This window comes from Pelophylax lessonae, assembly GCF_965119305.1.
Source record: "Pelophylax lessonae genome assembly, chromosome: 5".
NCBI lineage: Eukaryota > Metazoa > Chordata > Amphibia > Anura > Ranidae > Pelophylax > Pelophylax lessonae.
In genome coordinates this window covers 198,086,666-198,104,468 of record NC_138772.1, presented here as the reverse complement: position 1 = coordinate 198,104,468, position 17,803 = coordinate 198,086,666, and the positions used below count along the sequence as shown (strand labels likewise).

The following is a 17,803-nucleotide window of genomic DNA, read 5'->3' as shown; positions in this document are numbered from 1 at the left end:
TGCAGCCTCATAGGACAATCAGGGGAGAAAGAAAACGACTACTACAAGCTTTAACTGGACACACTTATAGAATTTACAAGACTGCTCTAATTGCTGATGGGAAAAGGTATTTAGTGGCTTAGATTTACTAAAACTATTGCATTTCCATGTTCTGTGTACTGTGGGACACCAGATATAGTGAATGCAGGGTCGTGGTTTGGTAACACTTTAAAAGGAAAATGTGGATTTTGCCTGGAATTCCACTTTAGGAAGAATAGCAAAAAGTGACATTTACATTTCTGAAAGAAAAGCATCATTTGAAAATATGGCATATCGAGCAGAGTAAACTTGACTTAACCACCTAAGCCCTGGAGGATTTCCCTGCTCAAAGACCAGGGCCTTTTTTGCGATTCGGCACTGTGTGACTTTAACGGACAATTGTGTGGTCGTGCGACCCTGTACCCAAATGAAATTGACGTCCTTTTTTCCCCACAAACAGAGCTTTCTTTTGGTGGTATTTGATCACCTGTGCGATTTTTTTATTTTTTGCGATATAAACAAAAAAAGAGTGTAAATTTTGAAAAAAAATAACTATTTTTCATATTTTTATATGAAATTCCCCCAAAAAAATGTAAAAATCAAAATTTAACATTTTTAGGCCAATTTGTTTTCTGCTACATATTTTTGGTAAAAAAAAATAAGCGTATTTTGATTGGTTTGCGCAAAAGTTATTGCGTTTTACTAACTAAGGAAAAGTTTTTTGTCATTTTTATTGTTTTTTTTTTTAAACTAGTAATGGCGGCGATCTGCTTTTTTTTTTTTTTTTTTTGCGGGACTGCGACAATGCGGCGGACAGATCGGACCCCTGACTAACATTTTTGACACTCTTGGGGGTACCAGACACATTACTACAGTAATCAGTGCTATACATATGCACTGTTACTGTAAAAATGACACTGGCAGGGAAGGGGTTAACTTTATTAGTGATCAAGGAGTTAAGTGTGTCCCTAGGGGTGTGATTCTAACTGTAAAGGGGCGTGGCTTGTGATGTAACCACAGAGACCTACGATCCTACGTAGCAGGATCGTATGATCTCTGCAGTTACATCAGGGAGAATGACAGACGGCTTTGTTCACATCAGCTGCCTGCCTTTCTCCCTCTCCAGCGGGAGATCGCGAGTGGCCGGCGGACATCGGAGCCACTGGTAACTCGCGCGGGGATGCCCGTGAACGAGCGGGGGCGGGAGCGCACCTCCGGCGGCGCGCGTTCGTCCCCTGCAGGCTCCTGGGCGAGCGCCGTAGTACTACGTTGCTTTGCCCAGGAGGGGCTGACTGCCGCAGTAAATATACTATTGGCGGTCGGCAAGTGGTTAATATGTTTTGATTTTTTTATTTTTTTTAAAGATTCTTGTATATTTATTGCTAGTGGCTAGTAGATTGACATACTGTAGCATTATCAGCATGTTTCCTATTTTAAAGGGATAGTAAACCAATGCGCTAACCAGTAGAGAGAGTGATTTGGAATATATATAAAAGAACTGTGTTAAAGGAATTCTAGCAGCCAATTAATGTAGTGTCACCACAAACAGTAAAAATTTAAATACAATCTGTGAGTAAATCGGCGCTGATTCCACAATAAATCAACACATAAAAATAAATAACACTAAATAGTTGAAATATTAACCATTAATTTTGAAAAAAAAATAGCATAAACATAGTGTTTAAAACAATAATGAATAAAATAATTTATATCTAGATAATATAAAAGAGAAGTAAAAATCATTGCAAGTTCATAAAGATTCCATGTGCAAGTGCTGAAAGATGTATGTAACAATGGTGATCCAAAACCAAAACGTGACGCACATCAATCCAATAGTGTCACCGATATCAGTAAATTCCAAAACCAAGAATCCAACATTGGGTGCAATGGCTTCTCACCTCAAAATTGAATAACTCAAGCGTTGTTTAAAATGGAAAGCTTCTTCTTGTGACTCCAATAATAGTATTGTAGCTGCCAGGGTGTAGATAGATCAATAGCCCACAGTATGGATATATATCTCCTTGATATTTCTCTCATATAGGGATACAATAGAGAAAGGGCTTCATCGTGCAGTAGGTCAATTTTATTAAAAAAATAGTAGCTTGCAGTACAATAGCTGGTATAGAGTATGACAAGCGGACCGCTCGGTCACCGCAATCTGCGGTGAAGAGATTCCGAACTTCGGTCACGGCAGTAGACCGGAAGTGATGTCACCCGACTCCTCCTTTTTTATGATTTAATGTTTAAGATTTCAACTATTTAGTGCTTTTTATTTGTATGTGTTGATTTATTGTGGAATCAGTGCTGATTTACTCACAGATTGTATTTAAATGTTTCCTATTTTGCTTTTTTTGTATGCCGTTTTTTGTATTGAATGCTTAGAGCAGGCATGTCAAACTACTATTTAAAAAAAAAAAAAAAACGCATAGAGGCTGGGAGCCTTGTTATGTCTTAAGTGCCAGACCTACATCGTTTCAGAAAAAGTTTACGGCCCTTGGAATTTATTTTAAAAAATGCAATTTACAATATTCACAGAGGAAGAGACTATAAAACATATCTTGAAGTATTTATCTGCAAAATTGCATAAGGAAGTATAAATTAACTGGAAAACAGCCAGAGACACATTAAAGTTTAAAAAAAAAAATCCTTGCTTCCCTATGTACCAATATAGCATTAATGTACCTCCGTTGGAAAAAAAGAAAAAGCTTTACCTATACAGTAAAACCTTGAAATGAGAGTAACTTGGTTTGAGAGTGTTTTGCAAGACAAGCAAAATTTAAGTTAAAGTTAAATTTTGAACTGATGAACAAGCGATGTGTTGATATACAATTAGCGTCATGTCACAACTGAGTATAAAAGAGAAGAGAGGCGACTCTAAATGTAGCAATATGGTTACATTTAATGAAGGTACATCATTTAGCAAATCATATGGTTGATGATTAAAACATGCACATCTAAGTATGCAAGCATCCGGGGTAAAGTTTTCCACATAGGCCAATCCTCAATGCCGTCAGTCTGCAGTCGTGCCCGGGAAGACTACCCTGCAGTCGTGCCCGGGAAGACTACCCTGCAGTAGAGCATTTTGAAAGCGAGGCTTGAATCGCTCGTGGAGTGCAACGTGATGTCGATGGAGGTGCAGAGGATGGTCTACGTGGATAGCTTTACTCTGGATGCCTGCACCGCCACCGACGTCATCCCTTCCATGCTGCGCTCCAATAGCGCTTCAAGCCTCACTTTCAGATCGCTCTACTGCAGGGTAGTCTACTTACATGTGCATGTTTTAATCATCAACCATGTGATTTGCTAAATGTATGCACTGGTATGTCTATCCTATTTTCTACCTTGGGAGGAAGGCTCTTGATGCTTATGATCTCGTCCTGATTTAGGCCCCCTATTTCTTAATTTAAATACGAAAATATACATATCATTTACATATGAAAATCCTCTTCTGGAACGTTAAGTGGTTGCGTTCTCCTATAAAGCTAATGAAGGTGCTCCATCATTTAAAATGCTTTGGGTTGGTTATTACAAGAAATGCATTTAACAGAGGAAGATTTCCACCGTATGCGTAAATTGTGGGTGGCCGAGGTAGTTGGCTGTAAAGCAAGATTATTTCTCATGTTCCAGAAGTGTTTCCCATATGTTTTCCAATCTGTTGTACAGGATGACATTGGTCAAAAAATATCAATATGTCTCCAGGTAGCATCTCGCACTATCCTGATGAGCAACATCTATGCCCCCAATACCCGGGGTACCTCCGTTTTCACTTAAACCCCTTCTTGGATTTAGTTGAGTATGGGAGGTCCCATCGACCACCTTCTCTGCATACTGACAGCACCCCCCCCCCCATGATCTCCCCACTAAAAGCTTAAAAAAAAAAAAAAAAAACCATAGGCAGATCAGTTTGTCATAATCTGCTAGTATTAGTATGCATCTTATACTAGCAGATTAGGACAGACTTGCCTAGAAACTAAGCTGTCCAGCAGCGTGCTGTCACCGCTGAAGGCGCTTCCATCTTCACTTGGTCTTCCTACCGGATTCGTGGACTTTGGCAATATCAACGGCTAACCCGGCGATTATGTCACTCCCACGCATGGGAGTCACTGTTTACGGAATGGCTTTGAGGGAAAGGCATGGGCATGATGTTCCTTCGAACTGCATGAGCCAGTGAGGTCACCAGATGCATCTAAAGTAAAGATATCCTAAACAGTGCGCATTTAGGGGATATTTACTGTACCTATAGGTAAGCCTTATTATAACATTCAACATTGATGCCCGCTGCAGACGGCAACTTCAGTCTGTTTATTTCTTGACGCTACATTTTATTTTTTTAACATATTTCTGGGCTCTACATGATTTCCTTCTGGTGCTTTGCTTCTCGCTTACTTAGATTTACCTGAGATACAAGCTGACTCTCAGCTACCACTCCTTGGAAGGCCTAATATTCTCTCTCTGTTGTAAGATACTTGGCTGTGAACATTTATTAAATTCCATGATCAGGCCTACTCTCCACCATTTAAAGTGTTTATTGCAGATTGAAATCTTTGATGGGGAAAAGGTTAGAAGACAAGCAGTATTTTTGCTGTCTGTGCCATCTTGTGCCCGTTTACCTTATTTCTTGTCCTGTGGTTAGAGGGGTGAAGGAAACCTTTCCAATGGGGTCACAGTCAGAAAAATAAAAACTCAAAAGCTCTTCCACACCCTTCTTACAACTAAAAGAAAATGTCTCAAGTTGAGTTTTAAAACAATGTGATTGAAGAATGTGCATAAAATGCTAGTGCGTGTAATATGGTTAATTTGTGCATTTTATTTTCAGAGATGCAGAGCCATTTAAGTGATGATAAAAGAGGGATGTTGTCATTCTCATCACACTCAAGATGAACCTGCAGACAGGTGACACCGACCTCTTGGGTTCTCGCAGCTCTTTGCATGACGCCCATTCCATTACCAGTGCTGAGTTTGTGGCCAGGCTCGAATCCTATGAGAGCTCAGGGAAGAAAAGTATATCTGACGTCAGAAGAACCTTCTGCCTCTTTGCCACCTTTGATGTCTTGTTTGTCACTTTGCTGTGGATCATAGAACTAAATGTGAGTTTGTTATTTATGCTGTGTTCATGTGTTCCTTAAAGCCCAATTGAACTTTCAGTTCAAATCACCTAAGCAAATTATTCCTGCTGCATGAAAAACAAAACAATTGCAAAGTCGAATAGTTTTTTTTATTTCATTAAAAAGCAGCCACAGCCTGAGTAAAAAAGCCTCTGTCTTTGACACACACCTCCTTCTGACTCAGAGCTAATCTTCTCTAATCTGCAGAGTGCTCTGCCAATTGCAGAGCTCTAAGTCTAACTCAGCAGTGGGTGTCGGACCTCTGCAGGGAGACCTCCTACTTCCACACACAGAGCTCTGCAGCATGCTGGTAGGGGACAGGCATTTTTGCTAAGACTGTGGCTTAGAAAATAGTTTTTGGCGCCATTATTGGCACCTTTTTCTCTTATTGCCAAAATGGCAATAATCCCATTTTCAGCTGATATGTTTCGCCCATCATTTCCGTACATCTCTAATTTCTGCTACTGTTGACATTTTTGACCTTTCTCAATCTACAGTGCACCTGGAAAGCGCTTCATTTTTTTTTACACATTTTTCTATGTTGCAGCCTTATTCCATATTATTATTATTCCAATATTATAAATCCATATTATTATGTTCATCAAAATTCTACAAACCATACCCCATAATGACAATGTGAAAAACGTTTGTTTGAAATCTCTGCAAATTTATAAAAAAAAAAAATCACATGTACATTAGTCTTCACAGCCTTTGCTCAATACTTTGTTGAAGCAGCTTTGGCACCAATTAAGCCTCAAATCTTGAGTATGATGCTACAAGCTTGACACACCTATTTTTGGTCAGTTTCTTCCCTTCTTCTTTGCGGGACCTCTCAAGCTCCATCAGGTTGGATGGGGAGCATCGGTGTACAGCCATTTTTCAGATCTCTCTAAAGATGTTAAATCGGATTCAAGTCTGGACTCGGGCTGGGGCACTCGAGGACATTCACAGAGCTGTCCAGTAGCCCTTCCTTTGCTATCTTGGCTGTGTGCTTAGGGTTGATGTCCTGTTGGAAGATGTACCTTCACCCCAGTCTGAGGTCCAGAGGGCTGTGGAGCAGGTTTTTATCAAGGATGTTTCTGTACATTGCTGCATTCGTCTTTTCCTCAATCCTATCTAGTCTCCCAGTTCCTGCCACTGAAAAACATCCCCACAGCATGATGATGCCACTACTATGCGTCACTGTAGGGATGGTATTGGCCAAGTGATGAGCGATGCCTGGTTTCCTCCAGACACGATGCTTGCCATTCAGGCCAAGAAGTTCATTCTTTGTTTCATCAGACCAGAGAATTTTGTTTCTCACGGCCTGAGAGTCCTTCAGGTGCCTTTTGGCAAACTCCAGGCGGAAAGTCATGTGCCTTTTACTGAGTGGCTTCCGTCTGGCCACTCTACCATACAGGCCTTATTGGTGGAGTGCTGCAGAGATGATTGTTCGTCTGGAAGGTTCTCCTCTCTCCACAGAGAAATGCTGGAGCTCTGTCAGAGTGACCATCGGGTACTTGGTCACCTCCATGAGTAATGTTCTTTTCCCCCATTGCTCAGTTTGGCCAGGCGGCCCGCTCTAGTAAGAGTCCTGGTGGTTTCAAACTTCCATTTACGGATGATGGAGGCCACTGTGCTCACTGGGACATTCAATGCTGTAGAAACGTTTCTGTACCCTTCCCAAGATCTGTACCTTGATACATCCTGTTTTGGAGGTCTACAGAGAATTCCTTGGACTTCATGGCTTGGTTTGAGCTCTGACATGCACTCAATTTTGAGTGTCATGGCAAAGGCTGTGAATACTTATGTACATGTGATATTTTTTTTGTTTTTTTATTTTTTATAAATTAGCAAATATTTCAAACAAACTTCTTTCACGTAGTCATTATGGGGTGGTATTTGTAGAATTTTGAGGAAAATAATGCATGTATTCCATTTTGGAATTAGGCTGTAACTTAACATAATGTGGAAAAAATGAAGTGCTGTGAATACTTTCTGGATGCACTGTATATTTGCCTGTACTATTGGCAGACTCTATCTTTTTTTTCACCTTAAGCTAAGATTTGTGTTCAAGACGGTATAATCAAAAACTGCAAAGTCATTACAGAGTGAAATACAGTGCATGCAATTGACGGTTAGATTGTAGTGGAACCCCTGGGGACTTCTTGCAGATCCCCGGTTAAGAAATGCTGATGTAGACTAAGCTAGGATGTAGCATGGGAACGGAAGGCCTAGCTGTGGCTGCAGTATGTCTTTTAATTGGATTTATAGAAAAAATTAGGCATCTGTGGCATTTGAGGATTGTGCAAGTTATGTAATAATATTTAAAAATGCCTAAGCATAGATTTAGCAAAGATCATTAGTATGGTATCATTTATTACTGTAAGTGAAATCAACATTCTAGATGCAAACAAGTAAAAAATAGCAATTTGCACAACACAGACCATTTATTTAATATTCATTCAAAGCTTTTCAAACAAGTTCTCTAGTTCCCTGCTTACAACCCAAAGCATTCCTTCTGTGTCTGGTTCCTAGCCTCCCCAGTGGGTTTCTTTTGCACATCATAGGACAAATGATGTAAAGCAGGCTTTTGTAAGCATCTGTTCCTGCATTCAACAGGCTGTTATGTTTTATACATGGAGACTGCAAAAAGCAGTTGTGTTCCAAATTTGCATATAACTATTATGCTGAAAAAGTTTAGTACAATCTCCTTTTGAGCTACCAAAAACTGTAGTGCAAAAAAATCCAATGAATTGCTTTCTGGAGGCCTTCATAGTTTATAGCATTAGTAAATCTTAGAGCTTGTACAAACATTTTACAATCTGTATATAAAATGTTTTTCTCTTACGTCCTCCGACAGTCGCCGCCACTTCATATTCATCACTAATGGGGTTATTGACCATGAAGTGGCGGCGACTGTCGGAGGACTCAGAGAAAGGAATTTTACAGGTAAGATTTTACAAAAATTACGTTATTCACCATATTCAGCTTCAAGGAATAAACAATAGTCCAGCAGTGGAAAAGTAAAAATGCAGCTTTCTGTGCAGTACTTGTCTCCTATCCAATATGGTTGAGATAGGAAAATATCTACTCACACATGCAAAGCATAAACGTTGTTGATTGGAAATTTGAATACTGTGCATTGGGCGTGTCAGACCGATGGAGACCCGACTGCTGCGCTACGTGTTAAAACTGACAGTATAGGGCAGCTTTATAGTGTTTGAATCCCAGACACATACAAAAATGCCATACTTATTACAAATGTAGCCAGACTGCATACCAAATACTTTATAAAAAAGGCCAGAATTTAACCGCTTCAATACAGGGCCCTTTCACCCTCTCCCTGCCCAGGCCAATTTTCAGCTTTTAGCACTGTCACACTTTGAATGACAATTGCATGGTCATGCTACACTGAACCCATATGAAATCCTTATTTCTTTCACACAAATGGAGCTTTCTCTAAAAAAAAAAAAAAAAAAAAAAAATCCGCTCGGATTTTGATTTATTACTAAAAAAAACAGAAAATTTTGAAAAAAAAAAAAGTTTTCTTATTTTCCGCCAGTAAATTTTGAAAATAAGTAATTCTCCTTCACTGATGTGCGCTGATGAGGCAGCACTGATGGGCACTGATGAGATGGCACTGATGAGGAATTACTGATAGGGGCACTGATGGGCAGCACAGATGAGCAGGCACTGACTGGCAGCACTATGGGCACTGATTGTGGGCACTGATGGGCACTGTTTTTTTACTTTACTGTAATCAGGGCACTGATGATCAGTGCCCTGATTACCTGTCTTGGACTCCCCTTTTGAGGAGGAGCCACTGATCGGCTCTCCTCGCCACACACTGACAGTGAGGCGAGGTGAGCTGGTAAATGGCACTTCCTCATTTACATGTGACCAGCTGTGATTGGACACAGCCGATCACATCGGTAAAGAGCCAAGATCAGGGATGCGCCGTGTCCTAGGAACATGGCGTGGCCACGATCGCCACACTGCTTCACACTGAAGCGGCACGAATTCGGGGCGACCTGTGAAGTCCCGTGCACCGCGACTTTGGCGCGACTTGCACGGACTTCATATAATGAATGTCTATGCAAGTCGCTCCGAGGTCACCCTGAAGTAGTACAGGACCCTTTTTCTAAGTCGGAGCGACTTGTGTCGCTCCTGTTAGAACGGGTCCTGTACCAGTCAATGGACCGTGAGGGACGGCGACTTTTCAGGCTGACCAGACGCGGTAGTGTGAATGGAGCCTTAAACTAATACTTTAAGGCACGTTTTGATTTTATTACAGCACTCTGTCTTTTTTGGTATGAGTCAATCAGCATGGCACATCTTGACTTGCAATATTTGCCCACTTTCCTTTGCAAAAACACTCCAAATCTGTTAGAGGGCATCTCCTGTGCACAGCCCTCTTCAGATCACCCCACAGATTTTTGTTACCAAAATGTTATTACGTTTTTGTGAAAGAAGAGCAAATTGACTTACAAAAGTACAAAATAATACATCCTATACAGGATTGTGATATTAGAACATGTGTTTTGATAGACATTTTCATGACTAAAACTGCGAGTTTGAAGTATGTGATATGATAACAAAACAACTGCATAAAGTTTTGGAACAATGACCTTTCGGTTAGGGAAGTATATTGGAAAATATGGTATAAAAGCCAAGTTTGGATTAGTTAAGGTATTGGTTTGTACTACAGTATTAGAATTTTAGGAAATATTGAGGTATTATCTAAATATCGTATAGATGTTTGCTTTTTGGCTTATACATGATATTTGTATATTATAGTTTGACATCTATGGTTCTGCCGATAGAGTGGTGAACCGTTTTAAGGCTTATCACGTTTAGTTAGTAAGGAGTGGAGTAGAATCTAAATTTCGGGGAAATTTAGGGTTATGAAGAAGGTATTAGGGACAAGATAAAGACGGGGGGGGGGGGGAATCCGAGTGGAATGTAGAGTAGGTCGGACTAATTTATTGGAGTTTGGTGAAGGATAAGGATGGAGAGTTTTTCATTTCTCAGATGTTAGTTTAAGTAAAGAGTAATCCATTTTTAGTTGGACTTCTATAGGAGGAGAGTCAAGAGTTTAAGGTATCTACGAGTTTTTTGGTTCAATATGTAATTCAATCTGAAAGTGAAGGGGGGTTTGGCGTAGCCCATTTCAGTGGAATACATAATTTGGCTGCATTTACCAGGTGTATAGCCAGTGACTTTTGGTATGTAGAAAAGGGTAGCGAAGAGTGATGTAGTAAATATTGTGCAGGTGTGTACTCTTAAGTTGAAGGTCGTGATCTTTGTTATGGTGTCGTGTATTTCTGTCCAAAAGTATTTTAATTTCGGGCATGACCATGTTCTGATCCACATCTCCAGCATAAGGGGGCAAGTTGTCAGAGAGAATTTGTGAATCTGGTTTGGGGTTTGGTACCAACCAGCAAGTAGTTTATACCTTATCTCTTGTATGGAAACATTTTACATAGTTTTTATGGGTGTGAGCTAGGATTTTTTTTCCCATCCTTGTCAGTAAATGTGAGTTCAAATTTATATTTTTCACATTTTGGTTGAGGTCCATTGGTATTTTCGTCAGTTATTAAGAAAAGAAGGGTGTACATATAGGAAATTGTGTGGTGTTGAGGGGTAGTTCTATTACAGAACGCCTTGAAGGGCATGTGGTCCCGTGTCCAACCTGTGGTAGTATTCCGGTATCTGAAAAAATGCCTCACCTGAACATATGTCCAGAAAGGGAAGTAGAAATTTTGCATCTTCGTTGTAAGGTTTCGTATGGGACAAGAGCACCTCTTTGAAAGAAACGTTCCACATTGACTTGTTTATATGGTCATATGTCTTGCAAGAATTGAGTGGAGAGGCCAGGTGGGAATTCTGGGTTATGCCTATTAGGAGGGAGGGGACCAGGCCAGGAGGTTAACTCGGCGTGTTTAACTGTGTGGAAACATCGAAGCGAGGGGCCTATAAATGGGTGTCCGTACTTGGTTGTGTGCTTAGTGGGTAGCCAGGCAAGTGTTAGGGGGATTTGTGATCCTTTAATTTCTATCTGTACGCATGCTTTTGTTTTCTCATGTAGATTCCGGCCTGCTATTCTTGTCAAGTGGCATGCTAGGTAGCATTTGCTGAGGTCTGGAAGTCCTGTGCCTCTCTTTAAATTAGGTAGTGTAGCGTCCCACTGGGAGACCTGAGCAACCAGCTGGCACGTCTGTCGGCTGGTTGGAGTCCCGATCAAAGCCGAAAACGGCTTTGATCGAGTCTCCGATGTAATAACCTGGAAGCGGCGTGATGACATCACGTCCGGGTTACTCAGCGGCTAAAGGCACTGAATTTAAAAAACTGTTAGTATTCAAAAATGCAGATTTTGACATTTTGAATACATTGAAGTGCAGTGGAGTGGTCTGGGGTCTTTTAAAACCCTGAACCCTCCATAAACAACCTGTCACTGCCTGTTACTGTCACAAGGGATGTTTACATTGCTTGTGACAGCAATAAAGGTGATCAGATTTTTATTTTTTTAAAAACTGTGCTAAAATGAAATAAAATATATAGGGGAAATTTTTTTTTTTTTTTAAAGCGCCCTCCTCACCGTGAGCTCGAACACGAAAAAAAACGCATACGGAAGTCGCGCCTGCAAATGAAAGCACTGTTCAAGACACACATGTGACATATGGCCATGATCGCCAGAATGAGAACAATAATTCTAAAAAAAGAGCTACTCTGTAACTCTAAACTGGTAACCGTTAAAATTTAAAGCGTCGCCTAGGGAGATTTTTATTGACCGTAGTCTGTCTCCATTTCACAATTTTAAACCGTAACATGTTGGGTATCTATTTACTCAGTGTAATATATAATCTTTCACAATATACAAAATAAATGGGCTAACTTTACTGTTTTTTTCCAAAACAAATGGCGTTTGAAAGACCACTGCGCAAATACCGCGTGACAATAAGTATTGCAACGACCGCCATTTTATTCTCCAGAGTCTTTACTAAAAAAATATAATGTTTGGGGGTTCTAAATAATTTTCCAGCTAAAAATACAGATTTTAACTTGTAAACGATGTGACAGAAATGGGCTATGTCCAGAATTGGTTAATATAGCTCCAGCTAGAATTTGGTTTTAAGGATCTTTTACAGGCCTTTGTAGTAATGTTTTAAATAAAATAAAACTTGCAAGGTTGGACCAAACAAGTTTTGCTGCTCTAAAAATCTGTTTCTGAAGCAAGTTAGTAATGTTATGTAATTGTTAGAAATCATATATAACATGCATATTAAAGTATTTAGTAGTGGAGTTTCTTTGAAGGTGAATGCCAAGTAAACCATATTTTTTCCCTTTTAGGCAAATCCTAATCTTATTGAGGCCTTGAAGAAAGAAGTTTTACAATATGACTATTACTACTCATTTTTTGACATATTTGTAAGTATGTTTATAGACTTTAAAATGGTAGTATAAAACGTATATGATATGGTGTTAAACGTGCTTCTTGTTTCCTTTTATATAAAAAGGTACTGTATACAGTGTTTAAAGGATAAGTTCACCTTTGAGAACATGTTCCATGTGCCACCCAATTTTAGGGTGGAACATGTAACGTTCCAAGTGCTGCAGCACAACCTCCCTGTGGCAGCAGTATAGGGAGAAGTACCCCTGGCACTGTTTAAAAACAGCGTGACTGGATGGGGCTCCGCCCACATGGCCACGTCATTCATACACAAAGCTCTGTGTCTGAATGAACTACAAGCCCCGACTTTAGTGGCTGTCAGCTTGAAGTTCTCAATGAACTACCACAGCACTGTGGTGCACCGTGGTAGTTCATTGAGTCTTCCTGTCAGTGAGTATCAGCTTACCCGCATGGGCAAGCAGATAACACCGACAGGGTGCAGGAGATCTGCATGGCATCAGCCATCTCCTGATCACTGGTGCAATGCTTTACAGACTCTTACTTCAAAAAATACCGTATACACCGGCCCATAAGACGACCCCCTAATTTTCCAGTTAAAAAATAGCTTTTGGGCTATACTCGTCGTATAAGACTACCCCCTACCCCATGATGGGGTCTTGTTTAGCAGAGGTTTACACTCTCTAATCAGGCAGGAGTATAAAATGTAAACCTTAAGAGGACTCCAGGTTTAGGACTACCAAGTTTCATATTTCATGTCTGAGGTTATGTCTTTTGTCGTTAACCACTTAAGCCCCCGGAAGATTTTACCCCCTTCCTGACCAGGGCCTATTTTGCGATTCGGTGCTGCGGGACTTTAACGGACAATTGCGCGGCCGTGCGACGCTGTACCTAAACTAATTTTGACGTCCTTTTTTTTCCCACAAACAGAGCTTTCTTTTAGTGGTATTTGATAACCTGTGCGATTTTATTTATTTATTTTATTTTTTTTGATCATGCGCTATAAACAAAAAAAAGAGCGTCAATTTTGCAAAAATAACAATTTTCACTTTTTTTTATATGAAATTCCCCAAAAAAATTTAAAAATCAAAATGTTTTAATATTTTAGGACAATTTGTTTTCTGCTACATATGTTTGGTAAAAAAAATCGCAAAAAGCGTATTTTGATTGGTTTGCGCAAAAGTTATTGCGTTTACTAACTAAGGGAAATATTTCTGTCATTTTAGTTGTTTTTTTTTTAACGCGTAATGGCGGCTGCGATTTTTTTTTTTTTTTTTTTTTTTTTCTTGCGGGACTGCGACATTGTGGCGGACAGATCGGACCCTTGACTGACATTTTTGACACTTGGGGTTTCCAGTGACATTACTACAGTAATCAGTGCTATACATATGCACTGTTACTGTAAAATGACACTGGCAGTGAAGGGGTTAACTTTTTTGAGAGGGAGGGGTTAAGTGTGTCCCTAGGGGCGTGATTCTAACTGTGATTGGTTGTGGCTTGAGGTGTAAGAACAGTGATCAACGGTCCTACAAAGCAGAACCGTATGATCACCATTCTTACACAGGGGAGAATGACAGGCGGCTTGTTTACATTAGCCGCCTGCCTTTCTCCCGGTGTAACAGACGGCTTTGTATTCATTAATAGAAAACATCACTTACCGTGATTGGCTCAGTGCAGTATACTGTATGTAGCCAAAGCTACGGTACATACAGTATTACTGCACATCCAGGGGGCAGACAGATTAGGAACGTTAGTTTTGGACCAGCTTCGTAGTCCTAAACCTGGAGTTCTCTAAGGTCCACATTTTATACTCCGCGTCTAAGATGAACCCCCGACTTGTGGGGGATGCTTTTAAGGTTAAAAAGTCATCTTTTTCGCCAGCATATACAGTATTAAAATGCAAAAAAAACATGCATTTTTAAATTTTTTTTTTTTTTAAAGTGAACTTATCCTTTTTAACTGTTATACCAAAGTTTGTGGGTTTCACTATTGCATAGTGAAACCAGCTGCCAGTGATAGTTGTAAACAGTTGGGAAATGTACTGTGTGTCAGGGTGTCAACATTTAAACAGCAACTTACTAAGCCCTTATCAAAACTGAACTCTAGTATGCTGAAAAAAAAAAATTTGCCCCCCTCCCCACAATTTCCCAACCTAATAAATGGTATACAGGATTTAATGCTTTTTTAGTCTAAGGGGCCTTAATACTCTAAGAGGGGATTACTTGCCTGAATTTGTGGTCCAACATGCTGCCTCCATGGCATTGTTGAGCAGTCCTACAAAGATGCTCTCTCCTGCCCACATTCCAAAGCAGGAATAAAGAATCTGATCAAAATTGCCATGGGGCTATGGAGTAAGGTAAGAATCCTCTCATTTAGAGCCCTTCTAGACTGAATGAGCGTTATATTCTAAATTTAATGGGACAAGGAAGGAATGTTACTGTTTAGGGATATGAAGTCCATTTATCTGGTCTGCCTAGCCCAACATACATACTCCACTCAACCTGCAGGTGGAGCCTTCTACACTTTTTGCAGCCTGTGGCCAAAATGTTTTTTGTCACTGGCTGCAACTGCATAGTGCTTTCTCATACACTCAGGGAACGTCTGCCCGGTTTGACAACCACACAGGGCAGGGACTTCAGAATACTCCAATCGTCTGCACAGTCCACAGATCAAGCCAGTAGAGCACCTTTGGGATGAGGTGAAAGGTGAAGTTTGCCTAATTAGGTCTAACAAATAAATATAGAGCTAATATATGATGCTATTGGTTAAGCTATGAATTAAAATACCTAAAAAAGGAATGTTTCAAGCCCTTTGCGACATCCATGCTACAAAGTATTTACTGTTATGATCAGAAAATGGATCCTACACAGTACTGGTTGAAATGACCATCTAGCATAAATATTGACATCCAGACCATTTTGAATGACATGATTTCTTAACAAATCAGTTTTAATGACATATCAGTCAGGGCAAGAAATACAGAACTCAAGGCAAACTTTAAAATTTACAGTTGAAATAATTATATGTCAGTTGTATGTTCTAATGGAGTTTTACTGTTGTTGTCGTCTATGTTTTGCGGTCTAGGCACAGTGCCATACAGCACAGTATGGTCTGAGACCCCCATGTAATCTGCAGCAATCTATATTTTTATTTTCTCCCTGCCCATTTTACAGCCTTCCTTTTCTTATTTTAGCATATATCAAAGGATTTTATGTTCTTTTTATCTTGCTCTACACTGGCTTGTGGACAGAGTCAGTTGGAGCTAGCATTAAAGTAGAACTATAGGCAAAACTTTTTTCTCTATCTCTAGGGGTCTGTACCTGGGGGGGGGGGGGGGGGCTCCTGCCAGGGCCCCCCTTCCTGCTGGTGTCATTTCTGTGGCTCTTGGGATCCCTCCTGGGCCCCCAGGAGCCACATGGGGCCACCATTTTCTTGCAGCCTGTGTGCTGTAGATTTGTTGGCCATGTTTATGTAGCCTCGGCGGCCATTTTCTAGTGGTTTCTCATTGCTAATAGCAGCGGCCATTCCTATGAAGCATATATGGGCAATGATTTCGGCAGTGGGAGCCCCTTCTTATCCCCTGGTGCTGACTTCTGGATCTTTCTCTTCCCGATCACCGCATTTGTGTGCAGAGAGCCTGGTGCTGCTGTGCCTCATCAATGGGTGGTGAGTCTGGTGGGGTCCTCTCCCTCTCTGCTATAGGATCGGTTGGTGCTCTGTGCCTGGCGACCTGTGGTGCTGCCAGTGCTGTGGGGGGTTCCCTAGCAGTGTTTTTAACACCTTTTTTTAGGGTTCCCCCTTTTTTACTCATGGAGTCCATGGGGCACATTTCCCCACCTGATCCCCTCTGAGACTGTGGGGTCCTCCGGGTCCCCATAATCCCTTACTGCACTGATGGCTGTCCTGGAAACAGACTAGCAAAAAGCGTCCCCCTCCTTCACCTGCCTCACCAGCCTCATCTGTCTCATTAGATCCTAAATCTAAATCGGCTGCCGCGGATGCGAATCACCCTGTTGGGTCTGATAGTAGGATGATTCCTCTGCTCTTGTAGCCACGCATGAAAAGGCACTGGTGGATGCACTGATTGTATCTGTGTGTGAGACTTTAAAAGTGGAGGACGCGGCTGATGCCGTATCAGAGATGTGGGTTCCTTTTGGCACCCACAAGTCCTCCAGAGCGGCAAGGGTGTTCCCTTTTTCCGCCTACTTTGACGAAATTGTCGTTAAACAGTGGGGTTTTCCAAAACACCCCCTTGTGGTCCCTAGTACCCTTATGAGGATTCCCTGCTTAAAAAGTGGACTGTCCCACTTGTGGTGGACTCTACGGTTTCTAGGTTAAACTTGGCAACAATGATTCTGGTTGAGGAGTCCCCGGCCTTTAAGGACTCGGCTGACAGAAAAGCAGAGGCTGTGGCCCGCCATATGTACACTGCGGCTGGTTCGGCACTTAGGCTGGTTTTTACTATTGCCCTGGTGTTGCAGACTCTGACTGAGTGGGCCAAGCTTTTACGCCGGGACCTGGAGGGGGGAGCAGCTTCCCCCTGCCTTTGCTGAGCTGGCGTACCAGTCAGTCCAGGGACTGCAGTTTGTCTGTGATGCCTCTTTGGATGTGGCTCCTCTGATTGCGAGGCTGTCTGTCTCAGCAGTGGTCCTTAGACATGTTATTTGGCTTAAATGCTGGTCTGCGTACCAGACTTCTAAGAAGGCCTTATCTGAAATCCTCTTCCTAGGGGATCGCCTGTTTGGAGCTTCCCTGGATGACAATGTTAAGGGCAAGGAAAAAAAAGGGGTAAATGTACAGCTGTGTAGAACAGACTGTATAAAGTAGGCATAAAGTAAACCATGCAGCGTAATGTACAAAATGTATTCATTAATCTTCATAAAGAATGCAGAAAAAGTAACTGCTAAACAGCTGTCGCAAGGGAATCAACAGAGGACGACACAGTTAACTGGCTGAATATGTGAAGGTAGAGCGGTAAGCACTTGAAGGATATTATGATTAAAAAGGATCTTAACTTGACCGCTTGATGTAACTGCCTGATGTAAACTTCTGTGCTTGGCTCCCTCCCCCTCTATTTGCACTATCGCACTGTCATGCGGTCTGCAGTATGCACCTTTTTAGTGTGTTCCTATCTATCTGCTCGATCAGCTGAACTGCTTGCTACCTATTACTACATATTGTGAATGCAGCCATTACCTCGGAAGCAATGCTGGCAATTATGAATGGATATCAATTGAATTTTTCCTGCTATTGATGATACAGGGCACTCTTCATCTCATCAATAACTGTT

At 41.1% G+C, this 17,803-nt stretch overlaps 1 protein-coding gene across 2 annotated transcripts in view; it reads left to right on the top strand.

The window, feature by feature from the left end:
• Nucleotides 1–17,803, top strand: part of STARD3NL (STARD3 N-terminal like) — a 118,024-nt gene that overhangs the window by 61,803 nt on the left and 38,418 nt on the right. For both annotated transcript variants that reach the window (XM_082257841.1, XM_082257840.1), the window contains exons 2-3: nt 4,835–5,105; nt 12,456–12,533. In XM_082257841.1, coding sequence (XP_082113967.1) covers nt 4,896–5,105; nt 12,456–12,533 — 288 coding nt within the window. In that variant the 5' untranslated portion in view covers nt 4,835–4,895. The remainder of the gene's footprint in view (nt 1–4,834; nt 5,106–12,455; nt 12,534–17,803) is intronic.